Source organism: Pocillopora verrucosa, chromosome 8 (assembly GCF_036669915.1).
Source record: "Pocillopora verrucosa isolate sample1 chromosome 8, ASM3666991v2, whole genome shotgun sequence".
Classification (NCBI taxonomy): Eukaryota; Metazoa; Cnidaria; class Anthozoa; order Scleractinia; family Pocilloporidae; genus Pocillopora; species Pocillopora verrucosa.
Window position 1 is genome coordinate 12,887,032 of NC_089319.1, and position 27,658 is coordinate 12,914,689.

A 27,658-nucleotide genomic window follows, 5' to 3' on the forward strand; every position below is an offset into this window, starting at 1 on the left:
CATTTCCCAAGGTTCTGGCAAGAAGAATTTGTCTAGAAGTCAAGAGCTTCTTTGGTTATATGGACTGAGTAAGGTCTCATTAAAATTTGCTCTTTTTCAAACGCCATGTACGGGTATGCTTTGAGTGTGAAGCACTTGGCATTACACCAGTGTTATTACAAACTCATTTTGGTTGGAGTAAATCAGACAGAGTTAGGTAGCAAATAAGACGATTGGCTGTGATTTCTAGCCCACCCTAGTAAGGGGTGGGGGTAATCTAATACATACGTATATGTTCTCTTCGCTGTGACGTCCAGGTTAACTACCTATAAGCAGTCACATGAGGAAGATAGTGGAAGCCACAATAAGTCCTTTTCGAGAAAGACCAATCGAGGCAAATTGTGCAGGGCGGAACTTTAACTCTGTTCTTAAGGAGGGTTCTGTAACTTCTAATTTCCATTTATTTTCTCTAAATCCATCCTCGGACCTTCAGAGTCTGCGCTCCGATGCGCTATGAGTCATATTGAGTCTCTAAGAAGAGTTCGGCCTAGGCAAGGTTCACAACAGTTTCTTGCCCAGACCTTCCTCGGCCAAGCAGTTACATTTCAGTCACAAGTTTGCGGTAGGATCTGGGTAGGAGATTAGGTTCTTATCTGTAACACGTCCTAAATACCGTTAAGATCATCAATGTCGAGTCGAAATGGTCTCGTGCATAAATAATAGCTTAAGTAAGACGGTAAATTTCGAGCTCCGCATTGATTTGGAGAAAATATGTTCAATCATCGTCCTATCACCCGCGTGTGACAAGAAAAATTTAATGAGTCCCCAAAGTAATCTAGCCTCAGACCTTCGGATTCATCGGATCAAAGTTCTGGAATAATGAGACAAGCACATCTTTTCTTTCCAGTTCTTTGAAAGTTTCATAAGTATAAGGTCTGTCTTAAAAATGATCAGTAACGTTCCAGTGACACCGTCTTGAATGTCTTGAGCAACAGGTAAAGGCAAAATGGTAACTACTTTGGGTTTCACGTAACGTCTTTATTTGACGTCAAACTATATACAAGCTTTCTTTAGTTAGTTTAGAAGTCATTATCACTGTCATTAAGACTGTTAGCCTGAGAGCCGTCGTCCCGTCCTTCCCCGCGGCCATCTTCCATATCGTCATCATCGAGAAGTTCGTCTTCATCGTCATCAACACCAATGTCGCTCTCTCCTGAAGAAAGTGAACCACTTTCATCCTGAAAAAGACATAAAAAAAAATTTATGAACAACTGAGGCTGAGCCGACGTAAAATGAAAGTTGGAGAAGGCTCGATGTGACAATCAATCTATGAAGGAAAGTTCATGGCAAAACAACAACAACGAAAAGATCTCACTTCATCAGAATCAAGCCCTCCTCCCATGGAACCGAAGACTCGACCACCAGCTTCGGCAGCTGAAAAGACAACAAAACAAAAACATTATCCAGACGTAAACTACACATTGTAAGTAAGGGCCTTTCCCCACTAGCGGACAAAACTAGAATTGTCCCGACAAAATCAAAGGAAAAATTTTATCATCACTAATTTTTGTTTCGTCTGTTGCATCCGCTTTCAAAATTTCAAAGCCGTCAAATTCCGTCAGCGCCTGATCTGTTCCTAGGACCGGCCAGCATAGTTGCCAAAGGATTCCACGTCCAATTTCCAGGATTTACCCTAATTCGTTTTCAACATTTTAGAATCCCCGAGGTTTGAAACGAAAGACATTTTTTCCTTTCTATTAAACTGATTTTAGTTCAATTACACGCTGGTTGTAGCTTCCACGAGACATGATCAATAAGTTTAGCATGGTTTTGTACACTCAGTCGCTTTTGTTCAGTGTTTACCCAGGAAAAATTTTATCGGCGGCGCGTTTGAAGGTTTGTCCGCTTTTTGGCCAAAATTTGTCAAGTCGTGATAAACCATTCGCACTCTTAAAATGTTGGTGGTGACAGCAAATTTGTCTGAACAAAATAGTTTTTCGCGGATGCGGAAAGGCCCAAACTCAATGAAGTAGGTTGGGATAACACTGCACAGCATGCCATGGTAACCTTTGTCTAAACCAATAAGAAATTAATCTACTCAGCGGGGTACGAGGTAATTCTCCTTCTCCCGCGCTTATCAGTTGAAATTTCCAGCGCTTAGAGACATCACGTCACGTGCTTGACATCTGTTGTATGATCACAGGAAGACCATACTATAAAATGTGTTCGTGTTAAAAATTGTTGACATGAGACGAACAAAATCTATGAGGGTTATGAATTTGTGATATTTTTCCGTCCTTGTGGGCCATTTGTAGCGTCTTTCTGCGAAATAACTTTTGACCGGAGGCCATGAAAGCGAAGAAATACCACAAATGCGTCGTTTAACATTTCATTTAGCTTTATCGAAATGATTCAGACCGAGATGTTAGATAGATATGCAACTTTCAGAGCTTAGTATATAACCCTCATAGCTTTTTTTGTCTCATGTCAACAATAACAATTAATAGTTAGCCACAAACACATAGTGGGAAATTTGTGTCACTGATGACAGTCATTCACCTTGTGGTCTGGTAGCCTGTCTTGTATTGTTCGCCTCAACAACAATTTCATCATCATCGTCACCACCATCCAAATCTCCCAGTTCATCTCCAGCGTCAATCCCTTGGCCATGGTCTGCAGTTTGCATGTTTCTGATTGTTGCTTCAGACTCCTAAAAGAAAGTGAAAATAATTTCATAAACAACACAGAAAAATTAATGGCACATTCTGATTTGCCTTCATGTAACTTTGGGCTACTGTTGGTTGGTTATGCAATCTAAAGGATCATGAATAAGCAAAAGTCAAACATCACCTTGTTTTAGCCTTAAACTCCCATGAGTGACCACAACAGAATTTCTCCTTACAATATCAATACTATACTCAAGCAGACAAGTGATGACAATAAAGAAAAATATCAACAGGGGGATTTTTAGTTGATCTAATACCAAATTCTCTAAGCTAACATTGCAAGAAATGTATGGTAGACAGTAAGGAAAATTACTAATGAGATCTACAGAGTGAATGGATTAATTGGCTACACTAACTTTCAAATGCTCCTCTGATTTGAACAAAGATTTGTTTGTTTGACCAATCAAAAGCAAATTAAAATGCTTGCCTCCTCAACTTTACAGCTGAGGAATTACGTGGGCCTAAATCAAACAGTAAACTGAAAAAAACTACAACAGTTTAAAATCAACAGTAATTATATGCTTTTTTTAACCTCAAATCTGTCTCTCTCAGCCCTGTTAATGTCTTCCAGTAGTTGCTCCATGTAAGCTAAATTGCGATGCTTTTCCATGAAAGTCTGAAATGAAATTTATTTCATTAAAAAACTGTGATCAGATTCCCTTATGAGAAAGAAGAACCTTCTAAAATTTGGCTGGCTCCCAACATCTGGCTTTGTAGCTCATTCGGTTAGGTAGCATTCACCTAGTATCTGAGAGGCAGGGTTTCAAATCCTGTCCAAGCCTGAATTGTTTTGGGCTTCCTTCTGCTTATTCTTGCAAGGATGATGTCATTGCTCAAAGATTACACTAAAGATGTCAAATCAAACAACACTAAGCTACTGAATGTAGAGGATTCTTTGTGGGTAATTAGCATTGCTTTATCAATTCAGTTTGTTTAGTGAATATTGATCTTAGTTCGGGACAAAAAGGAGTGGTTATTTTAATGTAACAAACTTGCCAACAATCAAGAGTAACATAATCACCTCATATACTTTTTTGAGTTCCTCTTCAAGTTTTTCATACTCGTCCATGTATGCTGGCCTACAGAGATTGGAAAAGAGTAGCTACTTAATTTATTTTCAAAAAAACCTTTTCTTCATAAAATATCAGCTTGTCAATTAGAGATTGCTGAACCAATTAAAAGCCTGATAGAATGATTGCACTTCTAACAATGGGACATGAACTTATCATAGAAATATAGCAAAGACTTAAATCAAGTACAAAAAACCTCTCAATGGTTTACCATGGACCCTTTGTTTGTTTTTGTAATTTTGAGTATTTGTCATGGTTTGATTTCATCCAAGTTCTTTAAAAATTTTCTTTCAGATTTTTGGTTTAAGCACATTATCAGACAATTTACAATACCACATCCACATATTAAATTAAGGACAAGAGAATTTAGAGCCAGAATAATATTGAACCCAAACATAAGAGGTTCAAACATAAAAATAAAAGACAGCAAACAAAACAGCATACAGCTTTTATCATCTAATAATCTGATCCTCACATGGACTGCCCAATTCTTGAATTTTAAAGAGGGAACAACTGTACCTGACAGTTTCTAAACTTCGCAGTCTTTTCTGGTTCCTCTCCAGTTCTTGTTTTTTCTTGTCTATTTTAGCTTCCAGATTAGCTTCATCAGAAGCAATATTGTCCAACATTTGATTGGTCTTCTTTATGTCATCCTTCAATAAGAATGGAAGGGATTTGGAATGTAGCACATTTCCTCCAATAAGCAACCAAATGCTTACTTAAAATTTCAGCTAAAAGTGGGAGGGGTGCTTATTAGAAGGAGGGCACTTAATCGAGGGGGGAACTTAGTATTCTCCTGTAATGATTCCCCAGTAGTTGAACATTAAAATGTTATAAATAAAGTTACTGGTTGCATGAATGGGCTCCAGAAAGCACTCTGTGGATGGCTAAGATCACTCCCTCCTCTCCCCCCCTCCCCCCAAAGCATACCTCCACTCTCCTTGCATGATCCACTCTTCCAAAAAATAAGCCTTCAGTTTTTCTAATAAATTTACTCAAATATACTTTCTCAAATAGAGCAAAATTCAATTGAAATAGCAAAGTACAAAACAACTCATATGCTTATTTTTGTTTTCATTATCATCATTCCTAACAATGGGAGAACATACAAACAGGTGCACCTCCTATAAGCTTGAAAATATTTCAAAATTTTCCTTAACTTATAAAACATACCACCACACTGGGAGAAATTCTCAGTTAGGCAGGAGTTATACTTAGTGAAACAATGTCTTGGAAAGCTAAAAAATAGAAAAAAGTACCCTAATGATCTCTGATTCATCAGTACCTTGACTGCAGCAACACTCTTCTTGATACCGCTTTCCAGCTCATTTAATTCAAGAGGCTTGGCTATAGCATTTGTTCTTAGTTCCTGATATTTAAACAAAGCCAAGTAAGCCAAGGAATTGAAGTTATCATGATGGAGAAATGAAGCTAATGGGACCTTGAATGATATTAAAAGACTTTGCCAGATCACACATTCATTTAGTGATCTGTAAAATTTTTGAGAGTTCTTGAAAGTTAAACTGGGAAGACTCTTAAAATCCTTAAAAGATCTGAATCAACATCCTATCTCTGATCCTAAAACATTCACATTTTCACTGTTGAAGATGCCCTTGCAAGAGTAAATTCTAAAGATATACCTGAGGGACTCACAGATCAAGTTGCATTCTGATTTCACCCTCAAAACTAAACTTAATGGTCAAATACACCATAAAAATAATTACTGACTTACCCTTAATTCCACTTCTTTACCAAGCAAATCATAAAGTGCAGCTCCCCTTGATGTTATCTCAGATGCAAGCTGGCGAGATGCCTTTAAATCAGTTATCTGAAAAGAAACATGAATGGTTCTCAAGCCTACCCATGTATTGCATAATCAATGAGACAAAATATAGTTGGCCTTGAACACTATTTAATCTAATGCTCATCATTCGTCAACATAACACATAAGTTTCCAATTTAAAAGTTGCTATGGTTGTTTAAATGATAGGTTGATGAAAATCATCCATTGAATAAATTAATGATATCCATTGGAATTGTATGTCTTGATGAGCTGAATTATGCACACATTTGGCAGGTTCTTACTCATGATCTACTGGACAACACACTCATTGATGACATTACCATTAACAATTTTTTGCTCCATTATTACATAAAACAAATAGATTCCACAATGCCATGGTTCTATAAAATAATAAATCACAAGTTGATGACATCAAATATGGTAAGAACATCAGTGAGACACTTGGCTGCATCTTGAGTGCTACTTTTCTGATTTTAACTAAATTTTATCATCATCTGTGATATAGCACTGAACAGACCTGCAGGAACATGGAAGCTTTGTGTTAAGGAGTTAAAAAAATGTATTGTGCCATCATTCCAACAGATAGCAATTTTCCTGCCCAAAATACTTTTCATCTTTAACACTTGAGTCTGTTAAACTCCAAACTCTGGTCACTTACTCTTGATGATATATCAAATGTCAAGGAATTGACATTGGACTCTTCAGCAGCCTAAAAACAAGAAACAAAATGTTATAGTTTTTTTATAACATCTTAAACTACTGTTTTCTACTAGGAAAGGGCTACATGTTTACACTGTATTAACTTAAAGACGGCATTGTCACTGTTTACTCCTGAAAGAAAAGTGGGAATCTGAAATGGGAACAAACATAGGCACATTTCAACAATGCTCAAACCTCACTAACCTCATTAAACCTGGATTTATTTGAAGCAAAAACATAAAATAGAGTTAAGTAAATAACTTTTAAGGCTACCTCATTTCCAGCATTAGTCTTCATTGCACTGTACAGGACAGATGTAACTTTGAGTAATTCCTTCACAGCATATCCATCTGCACCATATAGCTTCTTGGTGTTTAGCTTAATATGGGCTTTGGTTGCCTAATATTGTATGAGAAAGAGATCAGGTGACTATTGTGAGCAGTGGATAAAGGGGGTAAATTTCTAAAGAAACTGTGGTGCTGCATTGGTGGGAAAATATAACAGGGTAACTTAGCATTATCAACAAGTTGATAACGTAAATTAGTCACCATAAAGAGTTTTAAAAAAACTGAAGTTTTGAGTGTAAGCCTTTATCAGAGCAAATGGCTCTGAGGAAGGGCTGACACTTGAAACATCTGCTTTTAAATTCTTTGAGGTGGCTAATTTACTTTATCAACTCATTGATAATACTTAATAAGTACCCTATTGTAAGCAGTGCTTGAAAAGGTTAGCACCTCACCTCTGTTAATTCTTGGGAAACTTCAAAATCAATCTTAACATCTCAGAGGTGTTTATCATTTTAAGTGAAATTCCCCATTTCTTGAGGGGTTCATACACTATCTTTCTTATTTCTATCTTCAATTTTATTAGTAATGATTATTATGATTATAACAGTTATGAGTACAGTGTTAGGAGTATTTATTATGTCTGCACTTCAGCACTAGTTTTAGATTCCTCTTAGTCAACAAACAGAGTAATAATTACATGGTATACACTGTAGAGGGCGGAAAAGGAGGAGTCCTGATCATAATTCTCATAGCAATTTTAGAAAAATTCACACATCACATGTGCTTTAAAGTATATTTTGCTTATCATTAAGCCAAAAGGGAACTCTTAAAATCTCACCTTACCTTGGATTTCTGTAAAATTCGTGCATCACATATAGACCCCTCTACCACTCTCACAGTACTTCATAAAACTGATTGGCATAAAAATTTATAAAACTTTCTGGAGACTGATGATGTCAAACATACCATAAATTGAGCCACTGATTTAATGAACAGCACTCTGTCCTGTTCAGTATCAACATCCATGGGTAATTCCACATTGGGGTCATACCTATATATAACATGCCAGATAAATTTTTAGCCCATAATCATATCATTACACTATGTGACATTCTTTGGCATTAGATGAGTAACTTAATATTCACTCCCCCACTCCCGACTGCCGGCAGTAGACCACTGCCAGCAGTAGACCACTGCCAGCAGTCGTTTGTATGGTGCAGGCAGTGGTCCACTACAGGCACCATACAAAGGACTCATTCACAACATTAACATTACAAACAAACCAAACAGAAAGACCTAACTTCACTAACGGATTGAGACCAACCAATTACTACCAATCTATGCTACTTGAGTCTTACAGCCAATAACATCACAGCAAAACTGACCAATCAATTTATGCAAACTGGACTAAGCACATTCAACTGACAGCAACTATTTCCTTGACTCTGATGATGACTTCCAGTCAGGTTGTCAAAACGTCAGTCACCACTACCGAAAACAGTCCTTCTCATGACCACACTTACTGGACAATCAAACCACACTATTACACATAACAATCATAATAGACAAACAGTATTTATCTTTTAGAGCAAATATTTAGGGCTATATGTACTACACTCTTGAAAGGTAACAAATCTAAGAGCTTCTTCGTTTATTTCATGTAGAAATCTATAAAAACTCAGTTGGGGAAGGATTTCCATACGACCCCAAAACAAAGTTGTAGTGCCGAAGGCAATCTACTGTTTTCGCCAGTATTTTCGTTATCCAAAGACTAATTAAGTAAGGATCTCGGCAGAAATGTTGCCAAAATTCATTTTGCATAACAGTTAAACCTTCACGTTTCATCTTTGTCCGATTAAGTGGCGTTGAATTAATTATAATCACCTATAAACCTGAAATCTTACAGGTTCAATTTATTTTCGCTTGGTTGGCCACCTTCTCTCGACGTTTAACTGTTTTTTGTAGGGTAATTAAAAAAATAGTTACTTGACCTCTTGACAAGCCACATCAAGACTTCAGCAACCAAAGCAAAGTTTGGAGAACGAAAGTTCTCCATGGATATCAGCCGAGGGTAACCCAAGGCACGCATCATTTCAGTGAAATCTGCGAAAACACAACCATTATTTTCATTTAGATCATACCAGAACAGGCAAAATTTAAATGCAGGTGAGAAGTATAACCTCAAAACTTTCAAAAAACAATAAATACTACCGATTTTCACTTACTTCTCAAGTCTCTATACGACATTTTTGTATTCGTAACTTCTATTTTTCTTGATTGACCCAGTCGCGCATGCTTTCTGGGACACCGCTGGAATACTTAAGGAGTATTTGTTTACATGGTCCCTATGGAAACAGGATGAAAAAAGTGAAATAAAGATGGCGGCAAGTCCTGGAGGTGACGAAGATTCGGTGTTCGATGCAGGAAGGCTATCTTTATTTGATCTCATTCTAGAGCGAACAAGGGCTCAAAACAAGGTAAATAGCTTAAAATGTATACGATGTTAATTTTTCTCTTGGAATTCCGAGGCAAACAATTTGTTCATTTTAGATCGATTTGAACCCTCAATGTAATATTTTCCTTCCAATTCATGCAGGTAATAGGAAAAGCGAGCTAACTTATTTCCCAAATTTATTTTTAGAAACAACTTGTTCACCGACTAGTCTATGTGTCTAAAATCCGCCAGGATGTTAGTGACAGGAAAGAAATTGGAGGTGGTTATTTAGTTTTAAAGTAATATTTTAGTTTACCTATCTTATCATTGTTAATTAACAACAAACTAATCAGGTCTTATTGGAAAGTTTGCCACACCAAAGTAACAAAATTTAAAGCCTCACTTAAGCAAGAAATATTAATTAGTTTTCTCGCTTAAGCTTGACTCGCATGGAATTAGCTAGTAGATGTTTGTCAACTGAATGTTTACAGTCCTTCTTTTAATTGATTTATGGCAATCAAGCAGAAAGAGCATTGGATGACTATTTAAACGGATAATAAAATTCAAAGCCTTTTTCTTTAAAAAAAAAAAAACAGGAAGAAAATCACTCATTTGACAATAGTTTATTTCTTCTTAGATGTTTTTGTTTCATTTTCTAGTTTGTGCATCAAAAATAATCATATTAATAGAGAACAAAGGGAAAAAGAACAAAACAGTTTAAAAGAAGCAAATTTTCAAGAATAGTAAAAAATGTACACACTCTCTTAACTTACAGTTCAGGATATTGATGATTGCTAATTATTTTAATGAATGAATATCTCTGATACTTTTATGTTTTACATTGAATTGGTTACAACTTTGTATGATGCATAGACATACTTTGTGTTGTGATAAGGCAAACAGTTGTCAATCAGATGATGGAACCCTAATGGGAAAAAAAAAAAATGCTATTTGATATAACTTCTTCATGCCTTATTTGTAACCTTGAAATCTTTATTTTATTCTCTTATCATTTTAAGCTCACTATGAAAGAGTTTTTAAGGAACTTCAAACACAAGTGCATGGAGAGGCAGTGACAGGACTGCTTTTGATATATCCTGTTCATATCATTCATGTTGTAGAGGTGAGAGCATGTCTCAAATTCCTTGAATTCAAAGGAGATAATGTTGTATTTCAACTTATATAGATAAAAAATTGATACACTAAATGTTACATTTGCATGTATGATAGATAAAGTTTCTCCTTTATTTTTACTTTGGAATGAACTAGAGTCCAAAGGGGTGTTTCTATATAAATTTAACCCTGAAAATGGATATGTTAATAATGTTAAGTCAGTTGAATGAAAATCAATGTGGCAAAGGGGCTCACCGGTATTATGACATTGCTCTCTTAAACACCTCTGTCTTTTGGGTGCAATGACTTGTTAAGTGTTTGGTATGTATTCTATGTTAATAAAGAATTATTTTTATTTCATATAGTTCTAGTTACTCAAACTGGTTTGAAAAATTTAAACAAGGAAAATATTGATTTTGCAGACTTCCTATAACATGCTCCTGAAGGTTATCAAAGAGTTAGAGGAGGATGAACAAAGTGCCAGGTACAGTTGAAAAAAATCTGACCTCTGCATTAACACTTGAGTCACAAAATAGATTATTAACTACAAAACAAAATATACTATCTGTAAATTAACATATTAAACTGGTGAAAATATTTGCTTACAGACAGATTTTGAAAGAGAAGTGACTGAGAAAATTTCTGCAGTTGCATGTGTGCAAGGAAAGGACAGAAGTCCTTCTTTTTCAGTTTCCAGTAGGCAATTTTACAGTTGTGTACTTAGTTACCAAGCCTTTGAGTGAGGCTGAAGGCGACCTTGTTGTGATAGAGACCAGTATCTTGTTTTTATGATAAAAAAAAAATTTACATTTGAAAAGCAGCAACATTTGTATTATAACAAGGTCACCGTTAGCCTCACTCCTGTTGAAAGGCTTGGCAACCAAGCAACCAACTGTCCAATAGACTATTCATTTAGTGAAAATCATGTTATTGGGTTATTTGCAGTGGCATGCTGTTGAATACAAAACTACTTGTGTGTACTGGTGATGTATCCTTTTACATCATATAATTACAGAATTAGACAGCATTCAGTTTGAAAACTTTTGGCAAATTTTATTTTGAAGATTGGTTAGTTTTTTTGTTTTTACTTAGAAATAACAGAGAGAGAAATGTCTCAATCAAAAGGTTGCTAAATAGTAGACAATTTGTAAGAATAAAAATAAAAAGTGGCAATTAGTCACTTCCTGACTTTTCACTAAATTGAAGGTCACTGAAATTAATTTTTAGGGTCACTATCATGTAGGGTTCTTCTTGCAGGAACTCAAATTATTTCAGCCATTCTTAACAGCTGCAAAATTATCATGAAAGGCAATTTAGAGCTGTGTGGTTATCAAGTCTATGGCTAACTGTCATAAAAAGGGTTGAAAGATTTTGGCAAATGATAAATATGGGGTGTTAATTTGTAAATGTAATACTGTGTGAGAACTCAGTACTTATACAAACAGTAAATAGGAAATGGAGGTTCTTATATGGTAGGCAGTTAGGTAAAGTAACCTTAACCCATCAAAGCTCAACAATCGTCTCTTTGGACAATGGAGTTTTAGAACTCTCAATCTTGCTGTGTCAAGGATGCAGGAATTCACCACTAATGAACCTATCGATGTTGTGGTTAGTTATAGAAATCATTTTCATTAAAAATACCTGGCTGGTAGTAAGCTGACTTCATGCCAAGTGTTAACTTCAACTTATGGAAGTTATCTGTCCATGTATCTATAGAAGGTTCTCCCTTATCAGCAGTATGATATTGTGTGACAATTGTACATCTAGAGATAATGGCCATCAGTGGATGTGTCTGGATCAGCCAATCAACATTAAGTTCGACCATGTGCTCGAGTTGTTGTTGTCCGTTTGACAATATGGCCATGTAGCATTGCTTTCTTCCAGATTAAAGTTCCGTTGAGTTTACTGTTTATCAAGCAACGAGTCCTGATTTATACAGTGGGTAACCATTGGTGGGCAGAAATATTCAACATATTTAGTAATTCATCATTTATAGAAGGTACCTGTAGAATTGGAAGTTACCTTTAGGCAGATGGTACTCAATGATGGGTGTTCATAAATGCACAGGACAAAAAGTACCAATTCATAGGTATCCATCAATGAGAAGTACCTGCAGTCAGATTAATGAAGATACCTGTGAAGTTTATTTATGACATAAATTACAGCAGCGTAGGTCTCATTTGCCTTTTAACCTTTTTATCTTTTCAGGTCACAGAGGCATTAACACTTATCATTAAGCTAGCAGAATATTTGGCTAAACTACCAAAGGTTGGAATATTTAATATAGAGCATCATCAATAGTCCTTCTAGAAGCTACATGCAGAAAGAAAGGAAATTACTATCAATGCTACCATATACTTCTCAAGGAATATGTCCACTGAATTTTGAATCCCCTAAAAGAAGTCAGAACCTATGATCTGTGATCTGCACACTCCATGACCCCTGTACTAGAATAAAGAAAGTGCATGACTAAAGTGCAAAAAGACCTTTGGAGTTCTATTCTGCCACACATTGATAGGACAGTCTGGCTTTATTTTTCTGCAAGCCTCCTCCCATTTCAAAATTTAAATTTTGGTTTTTGTTTAAGTACCTTATTATGGTGTGGGGAAAAGGAATGATTCATTTACAGCAGTGACCTCTTTCACTGATTGACTAGATTCATTTGTACCAAAACAATCCATGATATACAGCTTATAATGCAGACTAGAGTTTTTTATTGTTAAAGGCACAGGATAGGGGAAAGGGAATGAGCACCAGGGATAGAAAAGTTATATTGAACACAGATGAACATGATAATTTTTCTGTTCCCTTTGCACCCACTTGAAATGCATTATGCAGGATTGTATGAGAGTAGATGAATTTTTAAGAGAAAGAATTTTTCAATCATGAAGATCTAAGGAATATCAACCAAAAATAACAATCAGTTGGCAAATTTTTTAAGAAAATGTACAGTGAATAAGGCTTGTGTGTAAATTTGTTCAAAAATTATGTACCCATGCAGACTTTATGGACTTGATAGGAGAGAAACTTGTTTAAAAGTGTTGTTTGCAGTCATGTTGGCACATTCTGACATCTGTCATGATGGTGGTTGGATGTTGACATCCTTCCCATAGACTACAAGGATATTTCTGAATTGTATTATATCATTCATTTGTTTGTGCAAGCTACTGACACCTGTTTTAACTGTGCACTCTTCAAGTTTATCTTAGTTCACCTTATAACTTACTATACAGTAAATTATTTCCAGTGGTTTTTGTTGACTGTCAGCTGAGTCATCACTTGTTGTTTCACTTGTAGATCAGCTTAACTAATACCATGGACCAGTTACCTGAAAAAGTACCAGACCTGTTAGTAAGACAAGGTAATTAAACGGGTGCCAAATGTGGGTGTCTGTAAGTTTTGAGCTATAAAACTTGGACATAGGGTTCCTAAATGTCATCCCTGATACCTGACGATCATCAGTTCGCAGCCCATGAATAGTCTGTCACATCTTGTTCTATTTTGAAAGAAGTTAGCGAGAGACTTACTTATAACTTGTATACTTGTAAAGTAGTCTCTCTTATCTAAGGCAAGAACACACAGAAAACAGAAGATTTCTGGGAACATATCAGTGGTTTTAGTATTATTTTCTTAAGGACCTGCTTCCTTTGTCAGATCTGATTGAGTACACTTTGGGCTCACAAGACCTCAACACACCTTCACAGTACCTGAAAAGATATACAACACCAGTTGACATCACATTGGAGAGTGGTAAGGCAACATGAGCTGAGTTATTACTTTTATCTTGTTTGAAACTAACAAACGAAATGGAAAAAATTTAGTTGCCTGAGATGTATGCGCTCATGTAATGAAGTCTTTGGGTTAATGCTCCTCATCCGCTTGAGATGGGATCAACCAATTGAACGGCCTGTTCCGGGCGTTCAGCGGCTAAGTGAAGAAAGGTGGTTCGGGTCATGTCAAACCTCCCTCAATTTTACACCCAGCCACTACTATCGCTTCATTTACTATTACGCTTCGTTTTACAAACTGAACACCTGGAACAGGCTACCAAATTGGACTTTCGTCAGAGATCTGTGATTTCAGCTGCTAGTTTTAAAAATGAGGCTTATGAAATGGTCGAACTCGTTCTCTCGTAGTTGTATATTGTGGGGACATGCCCATATCTTGAAAATTGCCCTAGAATGTCAGAGTTGCCCTCGAAACTTTGTTTCTTGGTTGTTTGTTATACGTTGTGGCTGATTCTCAGTAACGTCGGAGTCGTTATACTGGAAACGTGAAAGAGCGACACAATTACTAGAAAATCAAAGCGGCGGAATCAGTTGTAGAGTACCACTGTCGCTTGTCAGACTCCATCGCTTGTGATGTATGAAACTTTATCATTAAGGGCCTGTTTACCTGGAGGTGGGGAAGCCCAGGTAGGTGAGGTAACCTGCCTAGGTGGGGTAACCCGCCTGTCCATATAGTTTCTTACTTTATTTTGATCACGTTTACATGATAGGTGGGGTGACCCGCCTAGGCGGGTTGCTCAGTCTGCTAGGTAGGGTAGGGTAGGGTAACCCTGTAGGGTAGGGTAACCCTGTCAGCCGGGGTGACAATTTGCCATGTAAATGTGTCAAGGTGGGGTAACCCGCCTAGCCGGGGTCGCGTTCATAGCAAAAAGCTCAAAAGCGAAATATGTATGTTTTAAAATTTTGCACATTTCCTAGCCGTCTCATGGCAGAAATCACCAGAAACCGCAACGGACACACAAGGAGTGTAAAATGTTCACATTTCGGAATATTTAGCGTTATAAATCGATCATATTTGGTTTCCCAAACTATTCCGTATAACGCATTAAGTCAACGGTTCCTCGCGAAACACGACGCGTGACGCTTTCATGAATAAATACATGTGTTCGAGAATTAATCTTTCGTCTTTTTCGAGATGTGAGCTTGGGACGCCTCCGCTCAAACTCCTTAATTGCAAGTGCAACAACCACCTCAAGAAACCTCACCCTAGTGCCCCGGGGTTGTAAGATTGCATGTAAACGCGTTTTTCGACCACGGCTAGGTGAGTTACCTCACCTACCTGGGGTCCCCCACCTCCATGTAAACAGGCCCTAAAAGTCGTATCCATCGAATGGAGTGAGAGCTCGTCAACTGGTTGACGAAGGGCTCACGCTTGAAACGTTAGCTTTAGAAACTCTGTACGGTGGCTAATTTACATTATCGACTCATTTGATGAAACCAATTTAACTTGTAATAGCCTTAGCCTCACCGACGTACGACCACTGTTTCTGTAGAACTTACTCTCGATTGTTCTTTGACAGGTTGGGTTTTACTGCTTCTGCTTGCAAATCTGAAAATTTAGTTTCACTAGATCGGAGTCATAGGAAGAAGATAGGACCGCTCTGATTCTTCTGACTCCTATGCCGTCTAGCTTATGGCCCCGCTTTTAAACTGTTCTGATTTTATGTTTTCACTTGGTCGGAAGCGCCCTTACGACTTCCTCTACAGCTCCAACTCCGCTGTTGGTAAAACTACTCTAAATCACATTACTTTTTACATAACATCTGGTTTAATTTTTTTCTTCAACAGAACTGGCCTGGCCCATGCAGACTAGATTGTTCCCTCTAAGTTAGAAATACACATAAAGCATTTATTTGTCAATGCACCATTGTAAATTGTCATATGTAAATAAATCTTCATGCTTGATAAGCAGTTTATGGTGCTGTACTATGAAATCACGACTGTCACTTACTGTCAGCTAACAACATGGTTTCCGTTGAGTGAAGATTTTAAAAAACTGCCCTGCAATGGTCGAGTTTTAATTCCTGGGGAACAATTGATCTAAAGAGAATTGGCCTTAAGTGTGTGATTTGACGACTCGACCTATGGCCTTTCTTAATAAACAACCTTGGTCTGGGAAATTTCGCAATAGATTTTCCCAAATCTTCAGAATTTTAACAAATTAAATATAGCCATTTCATAACTATGATGCCGTTAAGTTCTCAGTTGATTAAACTTCAAAGAAGCCTTATCTCAAAAAAGAAAACTCTGAAGTCATGGGAAAATTTATTAAGGAACCTGTTTAACGAGATTTCCCCATAACATTAGCATGATAATAGCGATTGTTATGCCATACCCATTATTTTAAAGTTCAACTCTTTGGTCAATTCATGGGTGAAATTAGTTTAACTGTGAAGAGGAAAGTTGGTTTTTGGGTCCTTTGCCAATATATTCAATAGGCGTTTTGGAGTCTCTTGCCACCTTCAGAGCGCGTCCATGCGCTTGATACAGATTTCTCTGTTTGAAAATTCGGATTCACGAGTAACCGTAAAATGAAAACATTCCCCTATGACCCTTTTGATGTTTATCACAATTCCATATGCAGATTGTTTGTGAAGTGGATTCGCTGGAATGTATGATGGTAAACATGTAGTCCCTCTCCTTTTAAGTATTCCACTTGACTCTGATCATAGTCTGATGACGACTATAGCTCAGGTTGTCGAAACGTCAGTCGCCACTGAGGACGCTCACCCGTTCGATCAGACTTCAAGATCAAATGCAACCCCCGGGTTCAAACCATGTACTGTTTAGGTTTCCTGTTTATCTTCGTGTTCTCTACTAAAGTTTCTAACCAAGCCTATAGATCGTTGAATGATTTACAGTTAAGTGTTTCAAGGGGAATGATAATTATTTTTCTTCAGCTGAGCTGAGTGTTCAACTGAACTTGAATGATCGTTGCTTCCGAAATCAAAGGCTGTAATACATTTTGAGACAAAATTTTCTCTTCCATCTCTCCCGTACGTTCTAGTATTTTCCCTTCTTTGTCCTCCAAGATAACCTGTACCTCGCTTTTTTTTGTATGTGACTTGCAGCTTGATAACTGAATATTTACAAAAGGTATTCAACGAAGGTCCTTACCGTGATTACATACTGTCAGAGTAAAAATTTTTCCTTCTTTGTTAACTTAGAATTTAGAATCCGGACATACCTTCAATTTTCAGTCTTCACCTCTTTGGTTTTCTTTGAGGGAGTTCGCTTTTTTATACCATACACATGTGGGATGTAAGCCCAAGTTAGATAACTCGACTCAAATGAGTAATAAAATTATATATACGTCACAGTAGACAAGTGTTTAGCGCGCGCTTCTTCATCGTTCCCAGGCTCACTCGATTAACTACCTATAACTTCTACAGATTTTAATCACTAGCTTTCTTCCAACATGATCTCCAGACCAAAGTTATGATAATCATCACTTCCTAACTGGCACCAAAGTAATGAATATCATAACTTCACGGCATGCGCACGTAAAGATCTATATTCCAGGAGCAGCCGGCTCGGTGCCATGAGTTAATTATTCAAGATCAGTGGGCTAATTTAACATTTGTCTTGTCTCTTTTCGAGTCAGTGAATCAAAGAATATAAAGGACACGGTGGAGGGGAGAAGTAGTTGTAATATTGGACTGGTGCAACAAAGCTTTGTGAGCCAAAGAGGTTACCTTTAATTAAGATATTCAGGGAGTATAACAAAACTGTTTGGTGAGAGCCGTATGCTTCGAACGCAATCCACGTGCTTCAACTGGTACCGTTCAGATTATTTTTTGTGGGGTAGCATAGGTACGGGCTATGTTCACATGGAATGTCTTTGCAATTATAAGTTGTCTTACTTTCGCTCTTTGCTCAAGAGAAAAGGATTTCTGCTCAAGTTCTTTTATCTGCGTGCATGGGGGATACCGTAGTGGGACACATCTGACAACTGCAGCTTTATCTAAGCGTCTTCTACACATGACATTTTCAGGAACAGCAAAAGTGGTTTCCAGTAATTTTTTAAAAAATCTTTAACCGTGGCTCTTCCCAGCTTTCAGTCAAGAGTGTTTGCCTTTCTGCCCAATTTTGTCTCTTTGGTGGGGCACTTCAGTAGTGCAACCTCTCTAAAAGTTGCTGTACCTCCAACAATATTTCTTTTATTTCTCCTTCACAAGAATGACAAAAAGATTTCCATGTTTTATTAACAGCTCATTTAATACAATCAGCACAAACAACGATCGTGACAACAAAATCACAGAAACCGTAAATCATATTCTTGCACTTTGAAGTGAAACACGCTTTATGCCAAAATCAATGGCTATCCAGGTTCAAGGAAATTTTTGATTAGTTCATCGAGTTTTTAACACCAACAGCATAAAAATTCAAACGCATACCAAAGGGTGAATTCATTCCCTTCACTAACTGAAGCTCGGATTTCGTTTTCGGTTTTTTTATGAACAATCTGAGACAAAACGAGACTACAGCTTACAAAGCCTCGAGGAAAAGACTGATTCAAAACTAGTGAAATAAGGGTTACGGTAGCGAATGAAGTAATGACTTCAAAAAATAATCCATCACAACTGAACGAACAGTTATCACCTTCCTCCGCCATCTTGGATGCTGTCGGCCTTTAGAACTGAGGCCTTCTTTTTGGTGCCAATTAAGAAGTGACTATTATCATAACTTCGGTCTCAAAGTCATGTTGCTTCTTTCGGTCCCTTCCGTTGGAGTGAAAATTGTGTCCTGTCCCCATTTTCCAACGAATTCACTAAAAATTGCCTATCTACCGCTGAAACGTGTCACAATAAATCTGACCTGCGGGTTTCATCATTTGGATTGAGCTCTGTGGCCAAACGCGTGTGTAGTCGGGTTGCAGAGTTTTCCAAATAGCGGCGTCTCTCAAATAAAACTTTTGGCGAGGTTTTGAAAATTAAGCAGTCAATTATGGCTAAACATGATGTTTTTTTATCGGTTTTTTTAATACTCCTGGTCTGTGAAACCTGTACCGCTTAATACAGGGTATTTTTTAACATCAACTCAGCTGATAGCGTAAATTGGCCACCGTAAAGAGTTTCACGCTCAATACAGGTTCGACTTTTCCTTAAATCAAAAATAACACCGCCGATGTAAATTCTCGTTGTTACTAAGGAAGGCTACTAAATGATAGAATTATACATAAATAAATAAATATATATATACATATATATATATATACATATATATATATATACATATATATATATATATATACATATATATATATATATATATATATACATATATATATATATATATATATATATATATATATATATATATATATATATATATTAAAGATGAAGTATTTCTTGTACAAGTCCCGGCTTGAATAATCTTCTTGCTGTAAATGTTGAAGAACAGTCTTTAGAACCTTGCAAACACTACATCTCTTTCACAGGTTATTGTTTCATGGCAATAACTCCTCACTGCATCACTGTGCCCTCACTTTTGTTGGTAGACTTTTCATAATTCTCCCCAATCTTTCCCGTGGTTTAGTTAGTGGTTTTGACGAAATATTTCTTGGAGGATGAGGTTACAATGTGAATTGGTCTAAAATTAATGTTTCGAGTGTCAGCTTTTCGTCAGAGTGAATGGTTCTTATTCGCTCTGACGAAGGCCTAACGCCTGAAACGTCAGCTCTAGAAACTCCTTACGATGGCCAATTTACATTATCGACTCAGGTGATAAAACCAAATGAACTGATTACTGCTCCGATCGATACAGCATCACAGTTCCTTTGAAAGTTACCGTATTTATTCGATTAAACGCCGTGGAGTTTATTATATTTTTTGTGATTCTAGTGCGGCGTTATTTCGATGGCGGCGTTTAATTAAAATCCAGTTCGTTTCTTGTAAACAGTTGTATGGTAACTCGGCGTTTAATCGAATAAATACGATACCTCATCTTTGCATTTGAGGATGAGGTTACTCGAAAACCTGGAAAGGAGTAGCAAAAAATGAGCCCACATACGCAGTCTTGTATCAGCGGGATCACGCTTCTCAACATACGGGACATCGCACTTTATTTCATCCTTTTCCATCGTTTTGGTGAGTGAGATTCATTTCGCTGAAAGTTTGTTGAAAATATCTTGTGGCATCAAAGAGCATCGTTAGCTTTCGTTTAATCAAAATTGATCGTAAACCAAGTTTAACTATCATTCCCTCCCCTTATCTTCTCATTTTAAAAAAGTGTCACATTAAAAGCCAGTAATCCGTTGTTTTGCTTGCTCATGTCGTTCGTCTACAACGAAACTGAAATCTGTAATATTTTACTTCGTTGTTGTTGTTCTCAACAGTGATACTTCAAATTTATTTCTGAAGTGACCGAACTCATTTTTATTCGCGGTGCTATTCAATGGCTTATGTCCTATTTGGACTTTAAAATCCGAATTCATTGTGACTTTGCAAAATCATGGTTGTAACCTTATAAGTAGTAAAATAACCTTGCATCATTTTCTCTTATACACCTACCAGAGCAGTCAAAATGGGACGGAGGCCGGCCCGTTGGTAAGTTTGCGTTTGCATTTTAAGTTTTTGTGTGTAATATTGAGGCCTACTTGTGATCTCCATGACTTGACATACCTTTGCTTATGTGAATGATCGAGCTACTGTTAATAGGAAGACTGTTGCTTTGGTTTGAGTAGACTTATGAGAAAACGTGAAATTTAAGTGGTAATACAGAACTCTGAAGTATCTTAGCTTTTTAGACCTGTGAGCTGTGAGTTTCTTATCAACAGACGTTATCTTCTCAAGTTTTGTCATCATAATTATTCTAACAAGCGGTTAAAAAAAGAACATTTTATGTATGCTACTATATTACAACTCAAAATGTGTTTATTACACTAGCTGATTCACATTACTACTGCTTTTGCCAAGTTATATTCCTGTTTTATGGGCTTCCCATTTCTTAATGATAATTTTCCCTTTTTTAGTTACCGCTACTGCAAGAACAAACCATATCCTAAGTCACGCTTTTGCCGTGGTGTCCCAGGTAAGAAGTCTCTTCCATGTTTTGCTGAATATAATTCAACTTTAAAACGCCCTAGTCTATGGGCATCCCAGTGAGCAGTGCTTTGAATTCCGTCAACTAATTGGGAAAACATTTTTTTACCTCAAACAAAACACTTGCAAAGAACTCTGAAGATCCATTCATATTCCAACAACATAGCCCAAGTAAAACTTGAATAAAGGGGGTAAGTTTCTTAAGAAACTTTGGTGCTGGGTCCGTGGGGGTGGGGAAGGGTATTACAAAATAAAATGGTTTTATAAACTGAGTTGGTATTGTAAATTGGTCACTGTAGATAATTTCTTGAGATGATGTTTCAAGCATGAGCTGTTCATTAGCTTTATGGTGGCCAGTTTACATTTTCAATTCAGTTGATAAAACCAAATTATTTAGATAAAACTTAGTTGAATATATTTTTCATTCATGTCTTTGTCTTCACAATTGTGAAAAAACCATTCTTTCATTATAGGGAAGTGACTGCTCATAACTTTTTTGTAAATCATTTTTCATGTAGATGCCAAGATTAGAATTTATGACTTGGGTCGCAAAAAAGCCCGTGTAGATGAGCTTCCATTGTGTATCCACATGGTGTCAGATGAGTATGAACAACTGTCTAGTGAAGCCCTGGAAGCAGCACGTATCTGCTGTAACAAATACATGGTGAAGAACTGTGGAAAGGATTCTTTTCATTTGCGCATGAGGCTGCATCCATTCCATGTTATCAGGATCAATAAGATGTTGTCGTGTGCTGGAGCTGATAGGTAAGTCTGATTACTTTTAAGATATGCGTCTGTTGGCAGCAAGAAAATGAAATGATATATTTTTCTTGATTTCATGCTGGCCCCTGAACAAAACTAACTTAAATAGTGGCAGTACCTACCAAGCCAAATTTTAAATTAAAGCCCTTGGCATGGAAATGCAGGTTGTGCTGTTGTTTGGTTTTGGGTGTAGGAATTTGGATGCAGGTTTCTTAAGTATCCTAAGTTCCCCTTTTTGACTTTTCATTCATTCTCAGGCATGTTTCTCAAGTTGCATTATAACAGACCTTATAACTCTTTCAGAGACCATTATGACAGTTGGTTAAAACTTAGGAAATATCAGTACTTTGATGGGGCTTTCAAGTCAAATAATTTTTTTATGCCTTGAACAATTAAAAGCGAAAAATGTCTTCATGTGCAAGTTTTCAAGTTGCTCAGCAAGTGACTGTGATAAATCTCATTTATCGATGGTTCCTTTTCCAACCAGCTTAAGCAAACAAAAATTTTAGTGGAGGTCATTGTATATTGATCTAGTCTTAATTTCTGACCTAACTGATTTGTAATGTTAGAAACTTGAGGAGGAGAGAAATGCAGTAATTTTTTTTCTTGGGAATAATTAAGATAGTGGCCTTCTAATTCAAAACATCAACACTTAATTTTTTTTTGTTTCATTAGCAACCAGCAGTAATCATTTGTTTTAAGTAGTTGTAACAAACATAGCTTCAGTTACAAGTCTTGGTGTGGTTCTTTTTCTAGGCTCCAGACAGGTATGCGTGGTGCCTTTGGGAAGCCTCAAGGCACTGTGGCACGCGTCAACATAGGCCAAGTCATCATGTCTTTGAGAACAAAGGATGGTAACAAGGCAGCTGCCATTGAAGCCTTAAGAAGAGCCAAGTTCAAGTTTCCAGGAAGGCAAAAGGTAAAATAATTTTTAGACATTTCCACATTTAGCAGGCCCTCTTGGCTAGGAAATGACAGGTTATGAGAAGATTACAATTCCCCTTTGACAAGCTCTGAATTCAAGCAATTACCAGCCACATTTCCAATACAAGTATTTAATGGTACCATGAATTATGTTCAGTTAAAATGCACTTTGCAGTGTTGAAAAAAAATAAATCTTGAAGCCTAAGAGCCTTGAAGATGCAGAAAAACCAACATCATGTAGGGGTGGCTTAACTCATATGACTCTTCTATGTTGAGTTGAAAAAACTGTTGATATCAAATGAATATGAAAGCAATCCTTGCAGTTATGAACACAACTTAAGTAGTAGTGAAAATATGGCCTTTAAAAAAAATCAGGCTACTAGGGGATTGAACCCATGACCTCTGCAATACTGGTGCAGGTCATGGTTTCAAATCCTGTACAAGCCCAAATTTGTTTGGGGGCCTAATTTTCACCACTACTTATTCATACATATTCATAGCTGTGAGGATCACTTCCATATTTGTTTCTTCAACTCTAGTTCACATATATGATTTTCACATATTTACAGTCATCTGTTGATATCAGTTTAAAAGTGCTATGACAGTTGAAGGTCATCTCTTTTTGTTACTTGGTTGAGATCAGGCTTGTAAATAATAACTTTTCACTCAAGTGTTAACATTTGATAAAATCTTAAATAAAGCAAAAACATTATCAAAACTGTGCCATCTTCTAAAATTGTCCTAGAGCAATCTAAAAGCAATGTCTGGGTGTTGAAAGTTGACAGAAATTGAGCACTTGATCAAGGTGGCTCTCTGAACAGCTCTAATATTGTTATCAAAGTTAAATAAACTCTAAACATAGACAATTTTTTTCCTATATAGATATATGTGTCTAAGAAGTGGGGATTCACCAAGTTTGATCGTGAAGTTTATGAGGAGTGGCGTGCTTCTGGCAAGCTTATACCAGATGGAGTAATTGCAAAGTACATGGCAGATCACGGTCCCCTTGCTGCCTGGAAGAAACAGCATGCAGCCTAACTTGTGCAAACATGTGAATAACAGAAATTAAAACTCCATGTTAATTATACAGCAGTTGTTTTTTGCTCTTATTTAAATACCAGGAAGCATACTAGCTTGATTGTCAGGGGTGGGCAGGTAGGCTTTCAACGGGTTTATACTGTTTGGTTACAGGCTGGCACCCGTTGTAGTAAGAATTGATTTTAAAAATTGTATTCCTTCAATGTAGCATCAGACACACTTCTAGAGGAGCAATAAAAATAGCCCCACAGGTTTTTGCAAACCCTAAAGAAGGAGTCAGTATAAATCACCCGTTTTGCAAGGTCCTTCACTGACATTTTTTTATGACCCTACAGACATACACATGGAGTATTTAATCTCAATGAGAAAGTTAATCTATGTTGGAGGTTGAAAGCGTTTCAAGTGAACCGTGCTATTGCACTCAGATGTAGATGAGATGTTAAAAGTCAAGACCCTGTTTGACAGAGAAACCGTAGAGTGAACATAAATTTTCACACAGCAAGGGTTAGTCATCGCAACGGGCTAACGAGGAAGGGAGTTGGGGGGGGGGGGGTTGATCCTGCAAACTTCTCTCGTTTTCCCCTCTTTGACCTTGCATTTCTCGACCTCCCTGTCCCTCCCATCTTACACCGACCAAGCGGGCAATAGTATCTCTATCGTAGCATTCTACAAAGTGACGCTTAGAGTGCTGTACGCGTTTGGTAACCCAGTAGCGAGTTGTTACCGGGCGGCGGATGATGCTGAATGGTACAATTTTTGTTAAAATTTTGTTATAGCAGGATATTGAGCGCGTACGGTATGGCGTTGACGATAGTTTGGCCGGCTCCTTCATGACACCGTCCAACAATGTTGCACGATAAAGTTTTCCTACGTGCTGCAGATAGTCATACACTTGTTTACATTTGTTCTTGAATCTTTGTAAATTACTGGATTAGACAGAAAAAAAACCATTGTAGATTAAACTTGCCCTGAAACGCCCTTGTCGAGCGCATACTGATATTTTTCAGATAGTCACCAGTTGGTTCGATAATTGTTCTTTTTTCCCTGTCGGGGTGACAATTGACCGCCCTTGATTGTATTCTTACTAGTTCTTCGAACTGAAAAGAACAACTTTTATTTTTTTTTCTCAGTTCGTGAGCGGGCGGTATTCTACAAATCCTGCAATCTGATTGGTTCCAAGAGCGGGCAGTATTTTCCCCATCCGGCCCGCTCACAGCGGGCGGTATCCGATCCTTTTAAAAAAATGTTTCAAAGTTTTCTTGGAAGCCTTTTAAATCACCTTTTAATATCATTGCGCAAATAATGGTATTTCTGACGAATGAGTCTGCGAATAAGGCAGAAATAAATATTTTGTCGGCACGAGATACGACAAGGCCTGGGCCTTAGGCCCGAGCATCATGGGTAATGATGCAGTGGTATATAAGGGAAAGTATAGCACGTGATGTCCATCTAGGCCTCAGAACCAACCGTTCACCTCTGGCTGATGACAAATTTATTTTAGTTTGAAAACATATTTTCTTTAGCTGTGAAGCCTCGTAGGATGGGCTGCCAACTGCTCTGAGTTTGGGCCATGGTTCCTACCCAGATTTCCTGTCATGTTTTTTCCCCAAAGGGGTTTTTTCTGGCAGGTTTTTTCTGGCCTCTATATAACCGTAGTTATGTCCTTGTAAGCGGTTGCCCATCTCTGTTAATCCAGACTTAGTGAAGTTTGCATGTTAGTAATGTATACCTTTTTTTTGTAATGTGTAAGGAATTGACTGTATATCAGGATTGTATATGGTATATCAGTTGCAAATATATGTATGTATGCATTCCCTGGGCTATATATGCCTCGGGTTGGTTCTCGGCAGGCTTGCCTAAATAAACTTATTTGGTGTACACTACTGTGTTACTTATTGTGTAGTGGAGACAAAATAATATGTTTTGATGAAACCTCTCTCTTTCATTTGCATTGCCCTTGTTTTCTCTACCATCTACTCGCTCATAAATTGTTCTGTTTCTGGAGAATCTTGCCGTAATTGCAGCCCTTTATCATTCAGGTTCTTTTCGCAACCATTTGTTAGGTTTTAGAAAAAGATAAAAATTTTATTCACCAGCCAAGGTCGGTCCGTATTGAGAAAAACTGTGCCCTCTGACTTGTGTAGCGCCCTCGGCCTACGGCCTCGGGCGGTATCCAAGACCTCGGGCACAATTTTTCCCAATACGAACCTCCCGTCTGGTGAATAACATATATATTTTGTGTAGAAGGTCAGTGATTCTCGAATCTTTTATTGCGTGGCGACGAGTTTTATATCATTTTTTGCCGCAAAATGTGAATGGACCATTTACATTCCTTGAAAAAAGTTGCAGGTCCCAAAAAAAAATCCTGAAATAACAGTTGCGACGTCTTTTTACCTCTAGAAGTAACGTCAACTTTAATTCATTAGGTGTACAATCGCATAGCCAATAAAATTTTCGGAATCTGATTGCCAGACTTACAGTTCTTGTACCGTTCGGTAACCCACCAAACAACGCTCGCAAAAGCCCTGTTAATATTTAATAAATTTGAATGATTTTTTTCCCTGCCATTAGACAACAGATTTGACGCATAAAATGAAAAAATGGGACAAAATTGCTTTTATGATCCTTATTTAACTTTAGTTGTCACAAAGTGTACCCACAGGTTTCAAAATTGTAATTAATAAATGACAACTATATGTACCGAGAAAGAGGAGGTAGATATGACAACTGGGTGCCAAGAAGGATTTGTATAAACGTCAACTTTTACCAATAGGGAGAATAATTGAATCTGCATAATCTACACAAGCTTGATAAGCTTAAGTGGCAGAGCAAAAATTACTTTCGTTCGAACAATATCTGTAGCTTATATAGGCCAGAAATTAAAGTGATGAAAATCATTCGCAGAAAGCGATTTCTTTCAACCGCCTCGCTAGCTTCCTTGCAGATTGGGTGAACTTTGTTGGATCTATGATATATACAGTTTAATCTACCGTTCTGATTGGTTAATTTCTACATCAGTATGTCTCTGTTCGCGCGCTTCGCGATAGGTTCGGCGCTAAATAATTTACAATGTTCAGTTTTCTATAATAATCTACAAAACGTAGAGACATGAAGGAATTCCTTTAATCAAACTTCTTGTTTCAGTATGCTGCCCGGTTGTTCAGTCATTCAATTTTTTTTCTCATAATTGAAATGATGTTACGAAACGTTGCGGTTTTAGTTTGTATTGTTTGAAACAGTCGCATCGTTAATTGAACAAATGTCTTCGAAAGTAAACCTGACGAAACGAGTTCAATTTTTTTGTTCTTCAGCTGCACGGACGAGAAAAAAAACTTGGTCGATTACCTCTAAGTTACCCAATCAGCCCGCGTAAAGAAGGGAAAGGTCTAAAAGCTTTTTTAAGTGATGTAAACTTTTAGATAGGAATCAGTCATCCTCAATATGACGCACTCGTCGTGTTGACATTCGAATAAAATCCATTTTGACTTAAAAGCATTTTAATTTTAAAATGAACCATTAAATTACTATTCTGCTTTAATTTTGAATCATTACTGCTTAAATATAAAGAGGCATAAAAGCTATGCTGCTGAACTAGGAAATCCTGAGACCTCGATTACACATTTACCAAATCTTTCTGAGAAACTACTTCCTACATCTGGCTTTTTTAAGGCTGTTATGGAGGACAACTTTCAAAACAAATTGTACAGTCCAGCAAATATCATTCAAAAAATTAACAGAAGGATCTTATCATCAGAAATTTTATCTGGAACTAACAAGGCTGTAAAGAATCTAACCCGCATCGAGATGATCATCTCCATCAATTGTTGTTTGTTTTCTATGTTTGACAATGATCAGTCGTCAGATTTCGAAAAGTAAAGCGCTTCCGACAAGTCTATTTGTTTAGTTTATGGTAATTTTTCTCTGTTTCATCTTTAAATAATTTGATTTACTGACTAAAAACGGAAATCATTTACCGTGGGCACATCTTCCC

General features: G+C 37.2%; 3 protein-coding genes across 3 annotated transcripts; 2 read left to right on the forward strand and 1 right to left on the reverse strand.

The window, feature by feature from the left end:
- Positions 1 to 996: 996 nt before the first annotated feature.
- LOC131779942 (clusterin-associated protein 1) lies at positions 997 to 8,865 on the reverse strand. The gene is made up of 13 exons (XM_059096558.2): positions 8,791 to 8,865; positions 8,557 to 8,668; positions 7,532 to 7,616; positions 6,552 to 6,677; positions 6,238 to 6,288; positions 5,508 to 5,603; positions 5,061 to 5,144; positions 4,295 to 4,428; positions 3,727 to 3,784; positions 3,238 to 3,321; positions 2,539 to 2,689; positions 1,355 to 1,413; positions 997 to 1,217 (listed from the first exon to the last, which is right to left on the reverse strand). The coding sequence occupies exons 1-13, from the start codon at positions 8,810 to 8,812 to the stop codon at positions 1,059 to 1,061; spliced, it is 1,221 nt and encodes a 406-aa protein (XP_058952541.1). The 5' UTR covers positions 8,813 to 8,865; the 3' UTR covers positions 997 to 1,058.
- Positions 8,866 to 8,907: 42 nt separating this feature from the next.
- Positions 8,908 to 15,808, forward strand: LOC131779943 (testis-expressed protein 47). Its single transcript, XM_059096559.2, has 10 exons — positions 8,908 to 9,042; positions 9,207 to 9,279; positions 10,019 to 10,122; positions 10,535 to 10,596; positions 11,058 to 11,100; positions 11,622 to 11,720; positions 12,321 to 12,380; positions 13,410 to 13,473; positions 13,767 to 13,862; positions 15,689 to 15,808. Exons 1-10 carry the CDS (start codon positions 8,944 to 8,946, stop codon positions 15,730 to 15,732), a joined length of 744 nt encoding a protein of 247 aa, XP_058952542.1. The 5' UTR covers positions 8,908 to 8,943; the 3' UTR covers positions 15,733 to 15,808.
- A 4,539-nt stretch (positions 15,809 to 20,347) lies between these two features.
- On the forward strand, positions 20,348 to 23,716 carry LOC131779940 (large ribosomal subunit protein uL16). The gene is made up of 5 exons (XM_059096556.2): positions 20,348 to 20,448; positions 20,874 to 20,932; positions 21,462 to 21,708; positions 22,462 to 22,624; positions 23,512 to 23,716. Exons 1-5 carry the CDS (start codon positions 20,426 to 20,428, stop codon positions 23,665 to 23,667), a joined length of 648 nt encoding a protein of 215 aa, XP_058952539.1. The 5' UTR covers positions 20,348 to 20,425; the 3' UTR covers positions 23,668 to 23,716.
- Positions 23,717 to 27,658: the final 3,942 nt, after the last annotated feature.

Excerpts from the sequence above, each read along its gene's own strand:
- LOC131779942 (XM_059096558.2), bottom strand. The coding sequence starts at position 8,812 with ATGTCGTATAGAGACTTGAGAA. Across the intron at positions 5,145-5,507 it reads GTAAAGAAGTGGAATTAAGG|GAACTAAGAACAAATGCTAT; the intron begins GTAAGTCAGTAA and ends TTTAAATATCAG. Across the intron at positions 4,429-5,060 it reads AGAGTGTTGCTGCAGTCAAG|GATGACATAAAGAAGACCAA; the intron begins GTACTGATGAAT and ends TTCTTATTGAAG.
- LOC131779943 (XM_059096559.2), top strand. The coding sequence starts at position 8,944 with ATGGCGGCAAGTCCTGGAGGTGACGAAGATTCGGTGTTCGATGCAGGA. Across the intron at positions 12,381-13,409 it reads ATTTGGCTAAACTACCAAAG|ATCAGCTTAACTAATACCAT; the intron begins GTTGGAATATTT and ends TTTCACTTGTAG. Across the intron at positions 13,474-13,766 it reads AGACCTGTTAGTAAGACAAG|ATCTGATTGAGTACACTTTG; the intron begins GTAATTAAACGG and ends TTCCTTTGTCAG.
- LOC131779940 (XM_059096556.2), top strand. The coding sequence starts at position 20,426 with ATGGGACGGAGGCCGGCCCGTTG. Across the intron at positions 20,933-21,461 it reads CTTTTGCCGTGGTGTCCCAG|ATGCCAAGATTAGAATTTAT; the intron begins GTAAGAAGTCTC and ends TTTTTCATGTAG. Across the intron at positions 21,709-22,461 it reads TCGTGTGCTGGAGCTGATAG|GCTCCAGACAGGTATGCGTG; the intron begins GTAAGTCTGATT and ends TTCTTTTTCTAG.